At 47.5% G+C, this 17,285-nt stretch overlaps 1 protein-coding gene and 1 long non-coding RNA gene across 4 annotated transcripts; one reads left to right on the top strand and one right to left on the bottom strand.

Annotated features, from left to right (window-relative positions):
- Positions 1 to 1,397: 1,397 nt before the first annotated feature.
- Positions 1,398 to 5,822, bottom strand: LOC103162955. Of its 2 annotated transcripts, none has more exons than XR_003487234.2 (3): positions 5,267 to 5,822; positions 1,880 to 1,993; positions 1,398 to 1,499 (listed from the first exon to the last, which is right to left on the bottom strand). It is a non-coding gene; the product is annotated as an uncharacterized LOC103162955 (long non-coding RNA). The 2 variants fall into 2 exon arrangements; XR_004770743.1 differs by lacking the exon at positions 1,398 to 1,499 and having other exon boundaries at positions 1,508 to 1,993; positions 5,267 to 5,348; positions 5,697 to 5,793.
- A 259-nt stretch (positions 5,823 to 6,081) lies between these two features.
- Dynll2 (dynein light chain LC8-type 2) lies at positions 6,082 to 14,421 on the top strand. Of its 2 annotated transcripts, none has more exons than XM_027426299.2 (3): positions 6,082 to 6,246; positions 9,583 to 9,721; positions 12,422 to 14,421. In XM_027426299.2, the coding sequence occupies exons 2-3, from the start codon at positions 9,590 to 9,592 to the stop codon at positions 12,557 to 12,559; spliced, it is 270 nt and encodes an 89-aa protein (XP_027282100.1). In that variant the 5' UTR covers positions 6,082 to 6,246; positions 9,583 to 9,589; the 3' UTR covers positions 12,560 to 14,421. The 2 variants fall into 2 exon arrangements, with proteins under 2 accessions (XP_027282100.1, XP_027282101.1); XM_027426300.2 differs by lacking the exon at positions 6,082 to 6,246 and adding an exon at positions 6,985 to 7,124.
- Positions 14,422 to 17,285: the final 2,864 nt, after the last annotated feature.

The raw sequence follows: 17,285 nt of genomic DNA, 5'->3' as shown, positions 1-17,285 counted from the left end.
TTTTGCTTTTTTCAGTCTGTCTATGTAGCCCCTGGTTGTCTTAGAACTTGTCATGTAAACTAGGCTGGGTTTAAACTCACAATGATCTGCCTACCTCCTGTGCTGAGATGAAAGTCACATGTTACAACCCCCAGAAGATTTTGTTTTGGGGATGATGAAAAGTTTTAAATTTTGATAGGGTGCTGACCTCAAAGATATATGTATATAAAACATACATATATATGTACATATACATATACATACATACATACATACATACATACATACATACATATATATCCACTAAGTTATGCACCTTAAAGATTTTTTTCGAAGTTGGCTTTGGGCCGACAAGATAGCTCAGTGGGTACAGGCATCTGTTGCCAAGCCAGACCACCTGAGTTTAATCTCCGGGCCCTATATGGTGAAAGGTAGGAACAACTCCTACAACTTGTTCATGTATTAGGTTTCTATAGCTGTGAAAAATACCTTGACTGCAGGCAACGTTGGGTGGATAGGCTTATTTCATGCCATTTCTAGGCACCAATTCTTCACAGAAGGAAATCAGGGCAGGAACTAAAGCAGAGCAGGCCAAAGAGGAACACTGCTCACGCCTTGCTCAGCCGGCTTTCTTATACAACTCTGGGCCACCTGCCCAGGGGTGGCACTGCTCACAGTGGGCTGGGCCCTCCTGCATCAATCATTAATCAAGAAAATGACCCATAGACATGCCCACAGGCCAATCTGATGGAAGTAATGCCTTAACTGAGGTTCTCTCTTCCCAGGTAACTCCAGTTTGTATTAAACTGACAAAAACTATTTAACCTTCTGACCTCTAAACCTGAGCACTGTAGCATGTGCTCACCCATAAATAAACTTGAAAAAAAGTAGGGCTACCTTATGTTGAAATGTAGAATAGATTTCCATTTTCCTAGTGAAAAGACACCCACCTTGGAGGGCCCCCGCCCCGCCCCAAGTTCTTTGCTAGCTTAGTTACATTTTAGTATGTCTGAGGAGTCAAAGTGCTTATTTTCTGGTTGGTTTGTTTATTTGGTTTTATATTTTTCAAAATTACTCTTAAAAGAAGGCTGGGGGTGTGGCTTAGCCATAGAGTTCTTGTTTGGCATGGGCAAGGCCTTGAGTTTGGTACGAAGAACAGAAAAGAAAATATTTTTAAGTATTTCAAAAAAGGAAGGAGGCAGGGAGGCAGGGAGGCAGGCAGGCAGGCAGGCAGGCAGGCAGGGCTGGGGATACTGTTAAATGGCAGAGCACTTACCTGGCATGTGTGAGGCCCTGTATTCAAACTCCATCCTTGTTGAAAGGAGAGAGGGGAGAGGAGGGGAGGGGAGAGGGGTGAGAGAGGGGAGGGTTTGGGAGGGGAGGGAAGGAGGGGGAGGGGAAGGGGAAGGGAGGGGAAGGGAAGGGGGGGAAGGGAGGGGAGGGGGAGGGAGGGGAAGGGAGGGGAGGTTATACACACCTCCTCTTATGGGCTCATCTCACTGTTCCTATCTTACCTGAGACTGAAGATAAGAAAGTCCGGATGTTTTTATGACAGTAAGGACAGAGTCCCTAATATGATTCATACCTGCCCCCCCCATCCTCACCCTCCTCACCTCTCCCTTCTTCCCTATCTCTCTCATTGTAAATCAGGGTTTCATTTTGTAGCACAGTTGGGACCAGAACTCACTATGTAGTCCAGGCTAACCCTTCTCCAATTTCCTTTAGCCTTTGAAGTAATTCATTTGATAAAGGTCTTGGAAGAATGACTTCTGTCACCTCCACAGCCTGTGGTCTCATCCCTGTGGGTGACCCAGTCAGCTGGAGTTTACCTAAAGATCCCAGCCAAACACACAGGAGAAAGTGAGGAGGAAGTCAATTTAGAAATCAAAGCTGGACTTACCCCGGGTGCTGACAGTGATTTATCTTAGCTGGCACTTTGTTCTGGGCAGGAAGAGCCCAGTGTAAACAGCATGTGTTGCTGGTTCTGGGGAGAGAAACAGAGGAGCCTCGACACCTGCAAGAGAAGGAGTGTTCTTCCAATGGTGCTTTTCCGTCTCTGCTGGGCATGCCCAGTTTACCTAATACCTAGGAAAACTTTCCATTGTTCCAGGAACTGTGTTAGGTCCTTCATTGTACAGACAAATCACATGTGACCCCTATCAGCAAGGAGCGACAGGCAGACCTAAAACTGACAAGTGGTTAGTGAGGAGCCCTGGAAATTACAGAGCCCAGGACGGGGACAGGTAACATCTGCTGTGAGATTTGGGGAAGGAAGGCATCTTAGATTTAAGAGTAAGCTAGGACAGAAAGCTACTAGTGTCAAGGGGAAAGAGCCACTTGGAGAGGTGTGCAATCTGCATGTGGGAAATGCAGGCAGCTGAGGTGTTAGAGGAGCAGCAGGCATGAGATGGAAGTGTGGGGAGACCTGGCAAGATGTGTGTGTAGAAGCTAAAAAAAATCAAAGGAATCCATTCCTGGAACACCGCTATCCATGAGGTGTGGTGTGGAGTGGTGTGGGGTGGTGTGTGTGTGTGTGTGTGTGTGTGTGTGTGTGTGTGTGTGTGTGTATCTGAAGGGCCTGTGTGGAGAAATCTGGGTATGAGAAGAGTGTCCAGATTCTAGGCCATAGTTAAAAACCATGAATATGGGTAAAACTTTTGAGTTGAGGAGTAATCTGAAGAGCCCTGAAATTAGAACAGACGGAGGGTAACAAGACAAAAATCAATTACTTCTGTTTTAAATCAGAAGACATGACTGATAACAAAGAAATAGGAAACCAGGCAATTTTCAAACAGCTCTGTCAAATAGACTTCCCCAAGTTAGGTGAATATATTAATTATCATAGTTGCAATGCTGGCTAGTAATTATCTTAGGCAGCAGCATTTTGCATAAATAGCATTAATTAGTATAGGACAAGTTTTCTAGACACTGTTCCTGGAGATATTTAATGTTTGGATAAAAAAAAAAAAGAACTTTGGAGCCAGGAATAGTGATGCAGACTTTTAATCCCAGCACATGGGAGGCAAAGGCAGAGGCAGACAGATCTTTGTGAGTTTGAGGCCAGCCTGATCTACACAGTGAGTTCCAGGACAGCCAGAGCTACATAGTAAGACTCTGTCTTAAAAAAAAAATTTTTTTTTTGGAGGAGGCTGAAGACCTAAGACAGCACTGGCTACTCTTTTAGAGGTTATGAGTTCAATTCCCAGCACCCACATGGTATCTTAAAACCACCTATAGCTCCACTTACAGGAATCTGACACTCTCTTCTGGCCTCCATGGGGACCAGGCACACATGAGGTACACAGACAGGCAAAATACCCACATATATAAAATATTAATAAAGACACAACATAGGAAAATGAAAAAGAACTTTGGTAAGTTTCAGAAATTCTGGTATGATTTAGGCAGAGAGCCAAGTCCCTCCTCTATACTTTTAGTTTACTGTTAGGTGGCATGGCAGTCTAATGGCTAAGGTCGTAAGCATTTGGGACAGACTGTCATCTTGCAGATGACAAGCTGGGTGACTTTAGGCAAACTTACCAAACTACACTAAGCTACCAGCTACTCCCCCAAAGGGGGGGCTGTAATAATTCACTTCAAAACCTGTTTAGTGTGGTAAAATAGAATGCTTTACATTTGATGAAACACTTAGAACCTGGCACAGAGTGAGGGCTACATACAGGTTAGTTATCTATAAACTATACTGTTTGGGGATCAAACACAGGGCCTTGAGCATGCTGGGCAAGCACACACTCTTCCAATGAGCTACATTCCCAACCTAAACCCATACTGTTCTAAAGTCTCAAACAACACACACTCGCGCACGCGCGCACACACACACACACATACCAATACCCAAATTTCTGAAGAGCCACAAACCCTCCCCCCTTCCCCCCCAACCTATCCTGGCACTCGTTCTGTAGACCAGCGGCTTCAAACTCAGAGATCTACCTGCCTCTGCCTCGAGAGTGCTGAGATTGATTAAAGGCGTGCACCACCAATGACTGGCCAGAGCCACAAGTATTAATCTGACTGCTGTTGAGAGTTTTAGCTTCTATTTCCTTCCCATTATAATCCACACTAGGATTAATTAACCTCTCTCCTCTCTACTGCAGGCAAGAGGAGTAGGGAGAACACAGTAGGGTCATGAATGTTCATAATCACTTTTGTGCGCACTGGTCACTTGGTTGAATGCTGGCCGGCCTGTATCAAGACATGCCAGGGAGCAAGTGTAGCGTGTGCTTTACTCTAGTTGCCATTTGCTCCTCCCATTGGCTGTCCTTGAGCAGTGAACATCTTCTACAGTTGTGACCTTCAGACCTTGGAAGGGGCTGGAAGCTAATGAAGGCTGGGGAAAGATATAAGGATATAAGCTTCCTCCAAGAAGTCCCTGAGACTTACTCCACAAAAGCTCCCGGTGGGTGACCCAACCTCCAGCCCCTCCCCACATTTGCCCCACCCCTCACTCATTAACACAGACTGACATCAGAATGCCCCCTGAATGAAGGGATACTTCAAGTCTTTGCCTGATTGAATCCCTGACTGAAGACGGAAAAAAGACAGAGCTGTGGAATGTAGAAGCCCAAGGGGACGATTTTCCAAGATTTGTCTGACACATAATGAACACTCAATTATGATACTCCCAAGCAGGGCAGGCTAAGGCCACAGCAACTGACTTCTCACTCATGGTTTAGGTCAGGGGAGAGAAAAAGATGGGCTCGGGAGCTGTGCCAGGCAATTTGCTAACATCCACTGAGTGGCCAGAGTGTCTGACCTCCCACTGAAGACTCTATTATGCACACCCTTTAGATAGACCCTTTGTGAATCAAAGTTGGGAAGAAAAAGACATTTCCTGAGTGTCTTGTCTTTTCTGTGTTGGAATACCATGAAGGATACCTTTGAGAACACATTCACACACATACACACCCACACCCCAGTGTCCGATGCCTGAAACTTCCCAATTGTAGTCCAAGAGAACTAACTAACCTGGCAAGGGGTCTGAATCTGTGCTGTCTACATTTTTGTTTGTTTTTTGAGACAGGGTTTCTCTGTGTAGCCCTGGTGGTCCTGGAACTCGCTCTGTAGACCAGGCTGACCTCGAACTCACAGAGATCCACCTGCCTCTGCCTCCCAAGTGAGAGTTGGGTTTAAAGGCATGCGCCACCAATGGATGAAGAGGTTTTTAAGACGAGTTTTAGGCTCATACCTAAAAAAAACGTTCTGTTTAGTTCCCTCTGTTCCTGTTTAACTGGACAGGTAGGGGCCACTGACCCGAAATGGTTCTCACCTTTATCCCTAAAGGGATCAGGGGCCATCAACTGTAGAGGCTGTACATCCATTGTTCCTGAAGACAGTGGTTAGGGTCCAAGCTATGGGTAGGGAGAATGGCCATGAGATTCGTGAACAAAGGCTGAGCTAGAATCAAGAGACCTTTCCAGAATGTGAGGAGGCAAAGGGGGCCCTTGAGGACTGCTTATGCCACCATGGGGCTTGGCTGTTCCGCTCTCAAGTGCTGCCGGCGAAGGGAAATAATATCCTGTGCTACCCCTGGCATCTGGTGATTTTTATCCCCTCCCCTGCCTCTTCCCAAAGTTGGGACCTGGAGGCCTTCTCTCCTGAGTCTGAGATCTCCATCCTTCCACTCTTCCGTTCTCCTTGGGAACTGGGGTCTCCACGCCCGTCTCTCCCTTCCTTTCTGGGCCCTACACTCTTTATACCTCCCCGGGCTAGCCTCTCCAGGCCCGGGCCGAGGGGGGGTCGCCATTCTCCTTTCTCCTCCTCCGAAGGCCACAGCTCCCTCCCCCCACCTTCTCCAGCTCCCCTTCCCACCCCCTCCTCCGCCCCGAGGCATTGTGGAGGAAACAAGATGTGGAGCGAGAGCGGCGGGGGAGAAGCCCGCAGTGCGGGCCGGGCGGGGAGCAGCCAATGGGGAGCGCGGACGGCGGCGCGCGCGCAGGGGGGCGGGGGCGGGGCTCTATTTCAGGGCCGCGCGTCGGCCGCGCTCAGCGGCGGAGTAGAGCGGACAGCGAGGCACCAGCGGGAACAGGCGGGCAGCCGGGCGGCGCGAGGCGGAGCGCGGGCGGCCGAGGGAGCTCGGAGGGCGGACGGCAGCGCGAGCGCTCGGCCCGGGGCTGCGAGAGCAGGGGGACACCGCGGCGGCAGCGGCTGCTGCTGCAGGACGAACCCAGGGGGACACCGCCCCTGCCCGCGCTCTGCTTCAGCCCAGTGCTGCTCCCCAGGGGCCTGTGCGGACTCGCCTGCGTGACGGTGAGCGGGGGCCTCGGGGCAGCCGGCGTCCTGCTCGGCCGGAGCTCCGGAGACCGTGGTGCGGCGGCTGTAGGCCCCGCAGCCCCCTGGGGGGAGCCCGCCCGCGGTGCGAGGAGGCCTCTGGAGCCTGAGGCGAGCGGGTGGAGAAGGTTCGGGCATGACGCGGCCCCTCCCGCCGCCGCCACCCTCCGGGGCGTCCTTCTTGAAGAGAGGTCGCCCGGTCACTCCGGCGCCGCTCCAGGCCTGGAGGGGGAGGGCGGAGGGCTGGCCGCGGCCTGCGCACCCGGCGGGGCGGCGGGTGCTTTCTCCGTCCCCAGATGCTGCCCTTTGTGGTCGCTGCCCTCTGGAGGGTGGGATGGGGTGTGTGTGTTGCGGGGAGGGGGTGGTCCGGCCCCCTTCGAAATCCAGAGCGAGGCAATAACGTTTGTACGTGCTAAGGAATGGTGCAAGGCGGTCCGAGTCATTTGGAAGCTTAGCCTTTTTTTTGTCGCAAGACCGGGGAGACAGGATGAGAACTGTCCTGGAGTGCTCCTTTTGCGTTTTCACAGGAGCTACTGGCTCGTGACTCAGGAAGCTGGCTTGGGGCCCTTTGGCCATCCTTTTTTATCTGGAGGCCCAGCTGTCCCCCTCCCCCTCCGAAGGAAAAGCTAGCTGGGCATCTAGCTCCCTATCCTTTTTTCTCTGGCACCTTTGATAGGGGTTGCTGGGGCCTCACCTTTCTGCGACGCCTGAGGGGCCAGGGGTGAAGAATCGTGGCATTGTAGTCACAAGACTAGCATTATGTAATCGCAGGCGCTCTCCCTCGGAGAGTAAGATAGCTTTTAATTACTGTGACAAAGTTGGATCCTTTGGACTTGAGGAATGAGGCAGTGATGCAGGTGAGCGTTTTTCTTTCTTTCTTTCTTAATTTTTTTTTTTTTTTTTTGGCAAAATGGTACCAATTTCATACTTCGTCGTCTGTAGCCAGGCTCCACCCCCAACCTCTGGATTTGTAAACAGTGCCCCCTTCTGAGTGGTAACCTGGAACAGGTGACATTGTTGTTTCTTCACTTCTAGAAAGGTCTCGACACATCAGCCTTTTTCTATGCTCAAACCTCACGGCGATTGTCCTTTTTTCTCATTACAGCCGTTGTTTTTGAAATGTAATTGTTTGCCCAAGGTCATGGAGCTAGTCCGCTTTGAACGGCATCTCTTGACCTTTTTCTTCACAGCCACAGACTCCTTGAGGCTCCAAATTTTCCCTGGGGTAAGGGGGTGTGGGCTTCTGACCTAAGCACTAGCCAGTGATTGCTTCATTTGACAGTGTCAGGCCACAATGCCTTGCCTGGCAGCCCGCATGTATACATTCTGCGCGTTTGATGGTCTTTCTTTTCATCTCACCCAGTGGGTAGTGTGGACTCAGAAAGTAGCAGCTTGGAACAATACCAGGAATCTCTCCTTGAGCAGTAGTCAGGCTCCTGTATAACCGTGTGTCAGACTGGCTCAGAGGGAGTAGCTTTTTTTCTTTTTTTTTTTTTTTTTTTTTCCACCTCCTTGGGCTGGACCACAACCAGTGGTGCCTTTGGAGTTGAGGGGAATCAATACTGCTATGTGTGATGAGACTTGTCAAGGACGGGCAGGATTTTGTGGCTCGTTTCTTTCGTTATAAAGTAGTTCACATAACTAGAGGCTGCCAGGGTAGAAGGGTCCATGTAGCATCAGCTTCAGAAGCCTAGTTGCTTGGTTCGATGGTGAATGCCATGGCCCAGGAAGCATGGCTATGAAAAAGCTATAAAAATATTAGCAACCCCTTTCTTAGTCCTCATATGTCAGTGTTGTGCCCTTCCTCCATCTCCAGGTTTTTCTGGGTCCTGTGTTTTTATTGGGTTTCATGGTAGCTGCGGCTGGCTTCAAATGCCTGACTTTCCTACCTCTGTCTCCCAAGTGTTTGAATTTCAGGTGTGAACCACTACACCTGGCCCTGTTTTTAATTTAAGGGAGAGTTCTTGGCTTTTTTTATCAGGATAAGATATTTCTCCAACTTCTCACTTCATTAATGAATATTAATTATTAATAATTTTTACACCAGGAAGCAAACATTCATAGAAATAACAAATCATTGTTGGCTATGGCTAAATGCTAGAATTCAAAAATTGTATTGCACTTTGCAGATTGAAGCCGGTAGTAAGGAGAGTGGGGAGGGAGGAGGCTGGGATTTGATGACATGCTTGCTTCTCCAGTTGGAGCTGTGCCAGCCCTAGTTTTTAGGAGGTCATTATTACCTCTTTGCCACCAGGCCTTGTGCACGAAAGTGAAGTTGACCTTTTTTTTTTTTTTTTTTTTTTTTCCCCCCTGTGAGGGGACAGCGAGTATTTTATATTTTAGACTTTGTGGGCAGAATAATCTTGAGGGCTCATCTCTGCTGTTATAACATGTTCCTATAAAACTTCGATTTATAAAACAGATGTTAGTTGAATCTGGCTGATGGACAACCAGCCCCCTTGCACAGGCGTCTCCTTGTTTGCAGATGCTCTCATATAACCTTAGTTAATTCTTAAACAACCTCCAATTGAGAGCTGACCTCATTGCTAAAATGGAGGTAATCGATACAGAAGGACCAGATGACTTTCCCAGACCACAAATGTTCAGAGTCAGGACCAGAAATCAGGGATACTAATTTCTCACAGGTGTTTTCTACCATGAGCCCAAGGAATGTAACAGTCATTAAATTATGTACTGAATCTGTTCAGGTGTTAGCTTCTGGTTTTATCCTTCGGATAACCCTGCAACCCCCTTTGTACAGGGGTGACATAAAACACAGAGGTTAATTCACTTGCTGAAAGATAGTTAGGGGGATGCATTGTTTTACCATTTTGGTTATCTGTTGTGTTATGTGTTGTGCTGTAGTTCAGAGTGTAGGAAATATGTAGCTATTAAGAGTTAGCAAATTCATTTTATGTGTGTTTTAAAACATGATGTCCTACATCTACATTTCTTTGTAACTAGCCCTGTATTTCCAAGAAGTAGGGGCCATATTTCTGCTAAAGTTTGTAAGTCCCCCCTCCCCCTTTTTTTTTTCCTTTTTGAGACGGGTCTTACTGTGTATCTCTGGCTGGCCTAGAACTCCCTTTTTGGACCAGGCTGGCCTTGAACTCAGAGCCAACTACCTCTGTCTCCCAGATGCTGGGATTTAAGGTGTGCTCCACCATGCCTAGCATGCTTCCATCTCTTGTCGGTGTTTCTTATACTTCCACCTTCTATAGTACCTACCCTCTAGCCCTGAGGCTCCCAACCTGTAGTTTAGTCTTTTGCCCACACTGATAAGTTGTCAGTTTTACTTTTGTGCTCCTTCTGCAGTGTCACGATGTCTGACAGGAAGGCAGTAATCAAGAACGCAGACATGTCTGAGGACATGCAACAGGATGCCGTTGACTGCGCCACACAGGCCATGGAGAAATACAACATAGAGAAGGACATTGCTGCCTATATCAAGAAGGTAAGCCAGGAGCACGAGGATTGACAGCTGAGCTGCATTGGAGTGGGGTGGGGTCTGGGCAGGCCGTTCCTGAGAAAGCAGGGTAGCTCTTCAGATAAACCCTGCAGCTGGATTGTGGGGTGATTTCCAGATTGCCAAAACAGTTGCCGGATTCTTGACGAGAGTTCTGCTGAAGCTGTTAGTTTTACAAATCATTATGTCACTGCGAGGCATTGGGGAAAATACTATTCAGAGAAACTTCAGAACTAATATTACTAGCCCAGTTGAGAACTATTCAGTATTCAAATTTAAATGACATTTGAATGAATGGTGTATGATCCTGAATAGATTTTGGGGGAACTTTATCATTTACAGTGGTGTATCCTTTATAATGCTCATGATATAGAACATTTTCTTTTTCCCTAAAAAAGGACTCAGGGTCTGCATATTTTGCAATATTTATTATTCTTCTACCTATATTCTTATTTTTAAAAAATTATCTTACGTGTATGGGTGTTTTGCCTATATGTATGTCTCTGTACCACAGTGCATGTGGAGGCCAGAAGAGGCTGTCAGACCCCCTGGGACTGGAGTTACAGAAGGTCATGAACCACTATGTGGATGCTAGGAATTGAATCCAGGTCTCTGGAAAAGCAACAAGTGTTCTTAACTGCTGAGCCAACTCCAACACTTCCCTCTCTACATTTTTTAAAAGCATGAGCATAAAGCCTGACCATGGTAGCATACATCTTTAATCCCAGCACTCAGGAGGGAGAGGCAGGCGGATCTCTTGAGTTTGAGGTCAGCCTGGCCTATATGGCAAATTCCAGGACAGCCAGGGCTACACAGAGAAACCCTGTCTCAAAAAACCAAGGAAAAAATGAGTTTGAATATTTAGTCCTTTCATTTTTATAGTGACTACTGGGAAATAAATGATAAGAGAAGAAAAATCTGTCCTGGTTCAACATAGGTGTAGTTTTTTTCCTGAATATTTTATTTAATGTATGGTTGGTTTAATATATGGATGTAGAACCCACAGATGTAGAGGGCTGACTTGTAAATTTTACAAAAAATGTTTGGTTATTGAAAAATTCTTAAGTCGGGCTGGTGAGATGGTGCAGTGGGCAAGGGTGGCTGCCGCCAAGCCTGATGACCTGGATTTGATCCAGGAAACCCACACGGTGGAAGGAGAGAATGAACTTCCGCAGGTTGTCTTATAACTTCCACATGTGTGTTGTGGCATACTCAACCACTCCCAAATAAACAAGTAAATGTAAATATTTAAAAGGGAAAAAAGAATAATTCCTAAATGAGTGCCTGAGTGGAAATGGTTAACACTGAAGAGGCAGCTGAACCAGGAGTAAGAACATAGGCCCCTGATTTCCAGTCAAGACCCATGTGTTTTGTTTTTTTGGTATCGTTTATTGTATAAATGTTTTGCCTTCATGTATGTCTATTTGTCATATGTGTGCCTGGTCCGTGTGGAGGTCAGGAGAATGCATTAGATTGTTTGGAATAGGAGTTAAAAGTGGCTGTGAGTCACTGTGTGGGTGCTGGGAATTAAACCCAGGGTGTTTTCAAGAGTAGCCAGTGCTCTTAACTGCTCTCCATCTTTTCAGCCCCCAAGACCCATGTCTTAACTAGAGGCACAGCCCAGCTGTTGGCCTTCTAAGCTCTGGCTTTTAAGAAGGATGCATAAGCGTGTGGTTGCTGTCTGAATAGTAGTAAGATGTGCTCAGTAGTAGCTCCAGTTTCACAGAACTTTTGTTTTCCTACCCTTGAAGGGTAGAATCAGACATGGAAGTCATGAGAAAACTCCCTATGTATGGAGCTGGGGTACAGAGTCAGTCCTACATAATTGATGTCTTTTTCAGTCTACCCAGAGAGGGAAAGCAGACTCATAGTTTCTCAGCATGGAAGGAACCCTTATGTGACCCAGGAAAGTGAGGATAATGGTTCTCCTCCTTCAGACAGAGTCTAGAATCGGGATTGAAGTTATATTTGGCTTCCTTTGTTCCTTAGTACCTCCTGAAACTGTGTGGTGTGGTGTTTTAGGAAGTTATACAAGGATGTGGAGCATCCAGTGGACAAGAGAGCTGTGAGGCAGTCTTGAGGTGCCCATGGTAGAGGGCTACTGTCCTTTTACAATCTGTGGAAGGATACATCTAGAACTGAGCTGTGGGCTGAACCCCAGGTGCTAGGGAACTGTCTGATGGCTCTCAGGGATTGCTTGGGTGATCTTGTAGAGTGAGGAAATTAGTGCGTGTATCACACATGGTGCCTGCCATACAACTGGTACTTCAGCAGTTAGTCCCCATTTGTTCCCAGGGGAATGCTGGTTTAATGTGTAAGGTAGTGGGTGACCAGGGCCCACTTTACGATGCTGTAGAACATCCTGGTTACTCTGATTATTATCTTGACGAAGCATAGGGGGACAGGTCTGGGTGTGGGGTAACTAGAGTATAGAGAAATGATCAGGGTGTAGAGTGCTAGAGACTTGGCAGAGAGGAATAATGGAGCCTTTGTGGTTCCATTATTGATGAGGCTAAGAGTGTCATTGCCAGCCTTAGAACCTGAGCCTCTGAGGCCCTGGGCTGGGGTGGCAGGGTTGGAGTTGGATACCTGACAAGCTGGGTGTGTGTGCTGGGAGTGTGACTCTCTTCTGAGTTCTTTCTCCAACAACCCTAACCATCTTTCTTTTCTTCTTCCTTTTTTTTTAAGGAATTTGACAAGAAATATAACCCTACCTGGCATTGTATCGTGGGCCGAAATTTTGGCAGCTATGTCACACACGAGACAAAGCACTTCATCTATTTTTACTTGGGTCAAGTTGCAATCCTCCTCTTCAAGTCAGGCTAGGTGGCCGAGGTGAAGATGTCAGTGGCGGCGGCAGCGATGGCAAGCAGGCGGAGTTGCTGGGACTGTTTTGCACTGGGGCCAGCATCAGGAAGTCCTCTCCAATGGCTGTGCTACTGCATGGACTGTATACTCGATTTCATGTGTGTGTCGCAGTAAACAAAAACCAAACTTCTTTCTGTTTAGTTGCCTGGGGAAGAAGGCTGCTTTATTTTATTTTATTTTTTTTTTTAAGACTTTAAAAATATTTTTGGTTGTACTGCACTAGGGATTCTCTCCCGCCCCTCTTTTCTCTTTCTCTCCCTGCATAAAATAAAAGGCCCTCAGCAAAGCTCAAGAGACTAGGAAGCTGAGGAGTAGAAAATAGGCCTCTGGAGGTGGAGGTAGAGCAGCAGCTGCCTCTTCCTGTGGTAGCTGCTGCTTTAGAGGGCCAGGAGGCTGTGAGGACAGGGTTAGGATTGGCAAGGAGAGGCATAGGAAGTTGGGTTGGGGGGATTGCTCTAGTACCAGGGAGAATATTCCACTGAACTGTGACTTTATGGCTTGGGGTAGGGGTGGGTGGGGTACAGTCGTTAAGAGACCCTGAAATGTGTTTGTGGTGTGGGAGTAGGGAGCAGACTTGTCTTACCGTCCTTGTCAGGGTCTCTAAGTAAGGGCTGTGTCTTTGTGGATTACCCTCCTTTATTCTTCCAGCCAGACGTCATGTTGGGAGGATGCTGGGAGTAGGATTAGCTTGACTTTTTCCCTTTACATTCTTCTGTCTGCTCCCTGCTTAGCCCTCGTTTTTTCTCATTCCTCAGTTCTCTTAGAGCAGCCCTGTTGTTGGCTGGCAAGGGAATTTCTGGTGACTGTAGTTCCTTAGTTAGGTCTTAGCAATCAAACCAAATCAGTGTCCCCTTGATTCTTCCTTGTGTGTGTTTGTGTTCGTCTGTGTGCGTGTGTGGGGTGGGTCTGGGATAGAAGGGAGGGAAGGGGCAGGATATGTGGAATCTAGGGTATATGGGGAGGTGGGGGCAGTTAGTTCTAAGTGGGCTTTATGTTACCTATTGTGGGGGTGAGGACAGGTTGGTGTCATACCATCCCTCTCCCCTCAACCATCTAGCTTGGACACCCTGATTTGCCCTATGGCTGTCTGTTTCTGGGAAAGTTTTTGGAAGGTCACCCAGGACAAGATGGCCATACTGCCATTTGCCCTGGAGTTGGATCTGTGGCAGGGAGCAACTTGTAGCTGGTCCCAGCCTCAGGTGGGACATGGGAATGAAAGAAATGAGGGCAGAGATGGACTCCTTGGAGCAGGTCTGAAGTACGGTAATGAAGCTCTGGGAGTCAGGTGGAGAAGGGTTGTGAGTGGGAGGACCTTCCAGAGAGGGTGCATGGGAAACCTCGGCTGTTGTTGACATGATTGGGGTGGGTGGGGGTTGACATTGCCAATTGAGCTGCTGGTTCTAATGAATTACATTCAGAACATTCAGTAGGGTTAACACTGTAAGGGGTGGGGAAATTTAGCTTTTTTTCCCCAGCCCATTCTTGGGGGTGGGGGAAGGCAGGAGAATGCCCCTTCCTCCCAAGCCCTTAGTGTGTATTAAGCTTTTTTTCTTTACTGCTGGCAGGGGAGGGTGGGAACTGGTGGTGACTGAGTTCCCTGTTCAAACCTTTTTCATTGGGTAAAGATTGAATGGTTTTAGGTTTATTTTTCTTACGAATGTCCAGATCTGTGTTTCTCCCTGCCCTCCAAGACTGGCCAGTTGGAAGTGTCTAGTTTTTGTTCATCTCTCATTTCTGGTGCAGGGACTGAGACCCTGCCACATCTATGCTCTGCATCCACGCCTCTTTTGGACATTAAAGGTCGATTGATGCACTTCTGAGCTGTTGGGGTTTCTTTGGGGGTGAAGGGTTGGTTGGCCTGATGCTGTTGGTGCCACAGTGGGTGTGGGTAGGGTGGTGGTTCCGAGGGAACGAGAATGGGAATGTGTTACCCATGAGAATTGCAGGGAGGCCAGGCTTCAGATTCAAAGTTGGTTAACTGGATCTTGGGTGTTTGTGTGTGGGGAGGGACTGCCTCTGGAACAGTGAGGACAGACAAGGGATTAAGAAAGGACTGAAGACCCTGCCAAGTCATCTACTTCTGCCCCACGTGACAACTGTGACAAGAGTATACCTACACAGCTAAGTCTGTCCTCATTCTTCAGGGCTTTTGGTGAACAGTCCCATTTTGAGCCCTGTAAGGGAATGATAAACAGGGCCACATGAGAGAGAGAAACTGGAACTCATGCAGAGGAAACAGCCTCACAAATCTGTGCCCAGGTCATGTGGAGAAAGGGGTATTAGTATCTGTACTTTTTCCCAGTTTCAGGGCCGCCTCTAGCCAGTTAAGAACAGTCTTGAAGTGGCGGTCAGTCCCCTCCCTCTAAAGAACAAGAGCACTGGGATTGAATGGAGAGTACCTTGTAGAGACCACAGCCTAACAGTGGGTAGGAGTTGTCCACTGTAGTGTGTTGCTGTCAGTCTCCTTGTCCCTGGGCCCTAGTGACCTTTAGCCTAGGGCCAAGGTGTAGCTATTGTAGTCTTTGCTCAGGTATCCGACTCCTGGGTATACTGCATAGTGGTGTGCCCTTCTCCCACCATTGCTTTGACTACCTCTCATTCTGCATGGTCTCTGCCAACCTGCCTTGCCTATTTCTCCACCCACATCCTCCACTGCTTTATCTTGAAGCATAGCGGTGCCCATCTGCAGCAAGTATTTCCTGGCCAGATGGAAATAGTATTTGACAGTCTGGGCAGTTCTCTTGAAGCAGGTCACCTGGCCTTCTGGAAGAATCTTGGAGAGGATTGCAAGCTTGAGACCATCTTGCTTGCCAGCTCTGCAAGAGGAATAATAATTTCTAACAACATTGCTTTCATGTTGCTTGAACCCTCAAGAGCAGTTATTAGTCAAATAATTTTGGGATGAACAAACTGAATTGTCTTGAATCTACTTAGCTGGTAGCACTGTCAAAACTCCAGGTTGAGCGGGTGGCAGGGTTCTCATTGGTACACCTTAAGGTTTAGGCTTAGCCTTAATCATCCATGGATGGCTGCTGTGCTAAAAAGGCCTGTAAAAGGTTGAAGAGTCCAGCAGAGTGCCAGGATTCTGTGGCCTACTGTTTGATGCATGTCTATCTCGGCTGGGCCTTTTAGAGAGGTCCATCATGCAAAAGCAGTGTTGTGGGGAAAATGTGTGAGGTTGTCTTAGCTCCAACCTCTGTCCACTCTGCATATGGACAAGTTGTTTGGCCTTTCTGAACCACTATCTGCGTAGAAGAGAATGTTGCTTCCCTAAAAGTGTGGCTATGAAGATTGAATGAAGATACCTACCTAATAAAGTCTAAGAAGACAAAGGGATTCCGGGGAAATCAAGATCAGTTTCACACATTGCACCAAGCTTTCCCATCCCCACACATTTGCATGTACACAGCAGAGGAAGTCCAGGACCAGAAACCTCTAAAGTCACATGGATGCTAGGACAAGTGAGATGTAAACTTTGGCTACTACTGATTTACAGCAAGGTTTGTTCTTGGTTTGAAGTACCAGGAGGTACTGGTTTGTCACTAGGCTCTGGGTCCCCTACTGAACTCTGCTGGGACACGGGTCAGTGCATTTTTAGTATATCTCAAATACACACTTGTGTAAACAGCAACTCCAGAATGTTCATATCTTTGAAAGAAACCCTGTAGCTATTTGTAACCAATTCCTACTCCTTTAGCCTTTAGAAAACAGTGTGTGTCCATCTGTGGAGTCCAGTGGTTGACATTGGGTGTCTGTATCACATAATTTTTGAGACATAGTCTCACTGAGCCTGGAGTTTGCTGATTTGGCTAGACTGGATGGCAGCAAGTCCCAGGCATTATCTTTGCCTCCATGCTGGGATTACTGGCATGTGCAACTGTATGCTTTTTTTTTTTTTATAAAAAAAATTTAAATTGACGTTTTGCATGTATGCATGTCTGTACAATGTGTGTGCCTGGTGCCTATAATATTGAGTCCCCTGGAACTGGAGTTACAGTTGTGAGCTGCAATGTGGGTCCTGGGAGTTGAACTCAGGTCCTCTGGAAGAGCAGCCAGTGCTCTTAACAGCTGAGTTGTCTCTCCAGTTCCTACACCTGGTTTTTAAAACATGGATACTGGGAAATCAAGCTCAGGTTCTCATGCTTGTGTGGCAAGCATTTTACTGACTGAGTCACCTCCCCCACCCACTAATCTGTGTGTCTCAGAATTTGCCTGTTCACATTTCACACAAATGGAACCATGCAATAGTCAAAGGCTAGCCTTTGAGTCTGGCTTCTTGGTGTGTTTTCATGACTTACTACATTTGGTTCATCTGTTGAAGGCTTTTTTTTTTTTTTTTTTTGCACTTGTAAATTGTGCTGCTGTGAGCATTTATGTCCATGTTTTTGTGTGGGTATCTTGCAGTTGTATGTAGTTGCCACAGCTACTGCACTGCCATTGTAGCAGAAAGCAGTGATAGAATGTGAGTAAGTATCACTGTGTAGCTTTGTAGACCAGGCTGGCCTCGAACTCTCAGAGATCTGTCTGCTTCTGCCTCCCAAGTGTTGAGATTAAAGGCGTGCGCCACCACCACCAGGCTTCTGGTAAGCCTTTAACAGACAGCGGGCTGGATTTGACTGGACCACACTTGGCCAACCTCCAATCCAGATGCCTTCAGGGACTCGGTATTCCAGAACTACAGAAG

Source organism: Cricetulus griseus, chromosome 7 (genome assembly GCF_003668045.3).
Source record: "Cricetulus griseus strain 17A/GY chromosome 7, alternate assembly CriGri-PICRH-1.0, whole genome shotgun sequence".
NCBI classification, from domain to species: domain Eukaryota; kingdom Metazoa; phylum Chordata; class Mammalia; order Rodentia; family Cricetidae; genus Cricetulus; species Cricetulus griseus.
Note: the sequence above shows the minus strand (reverse complement) of the source record. Positions and strands in the feature narration are given on the sequence as shown.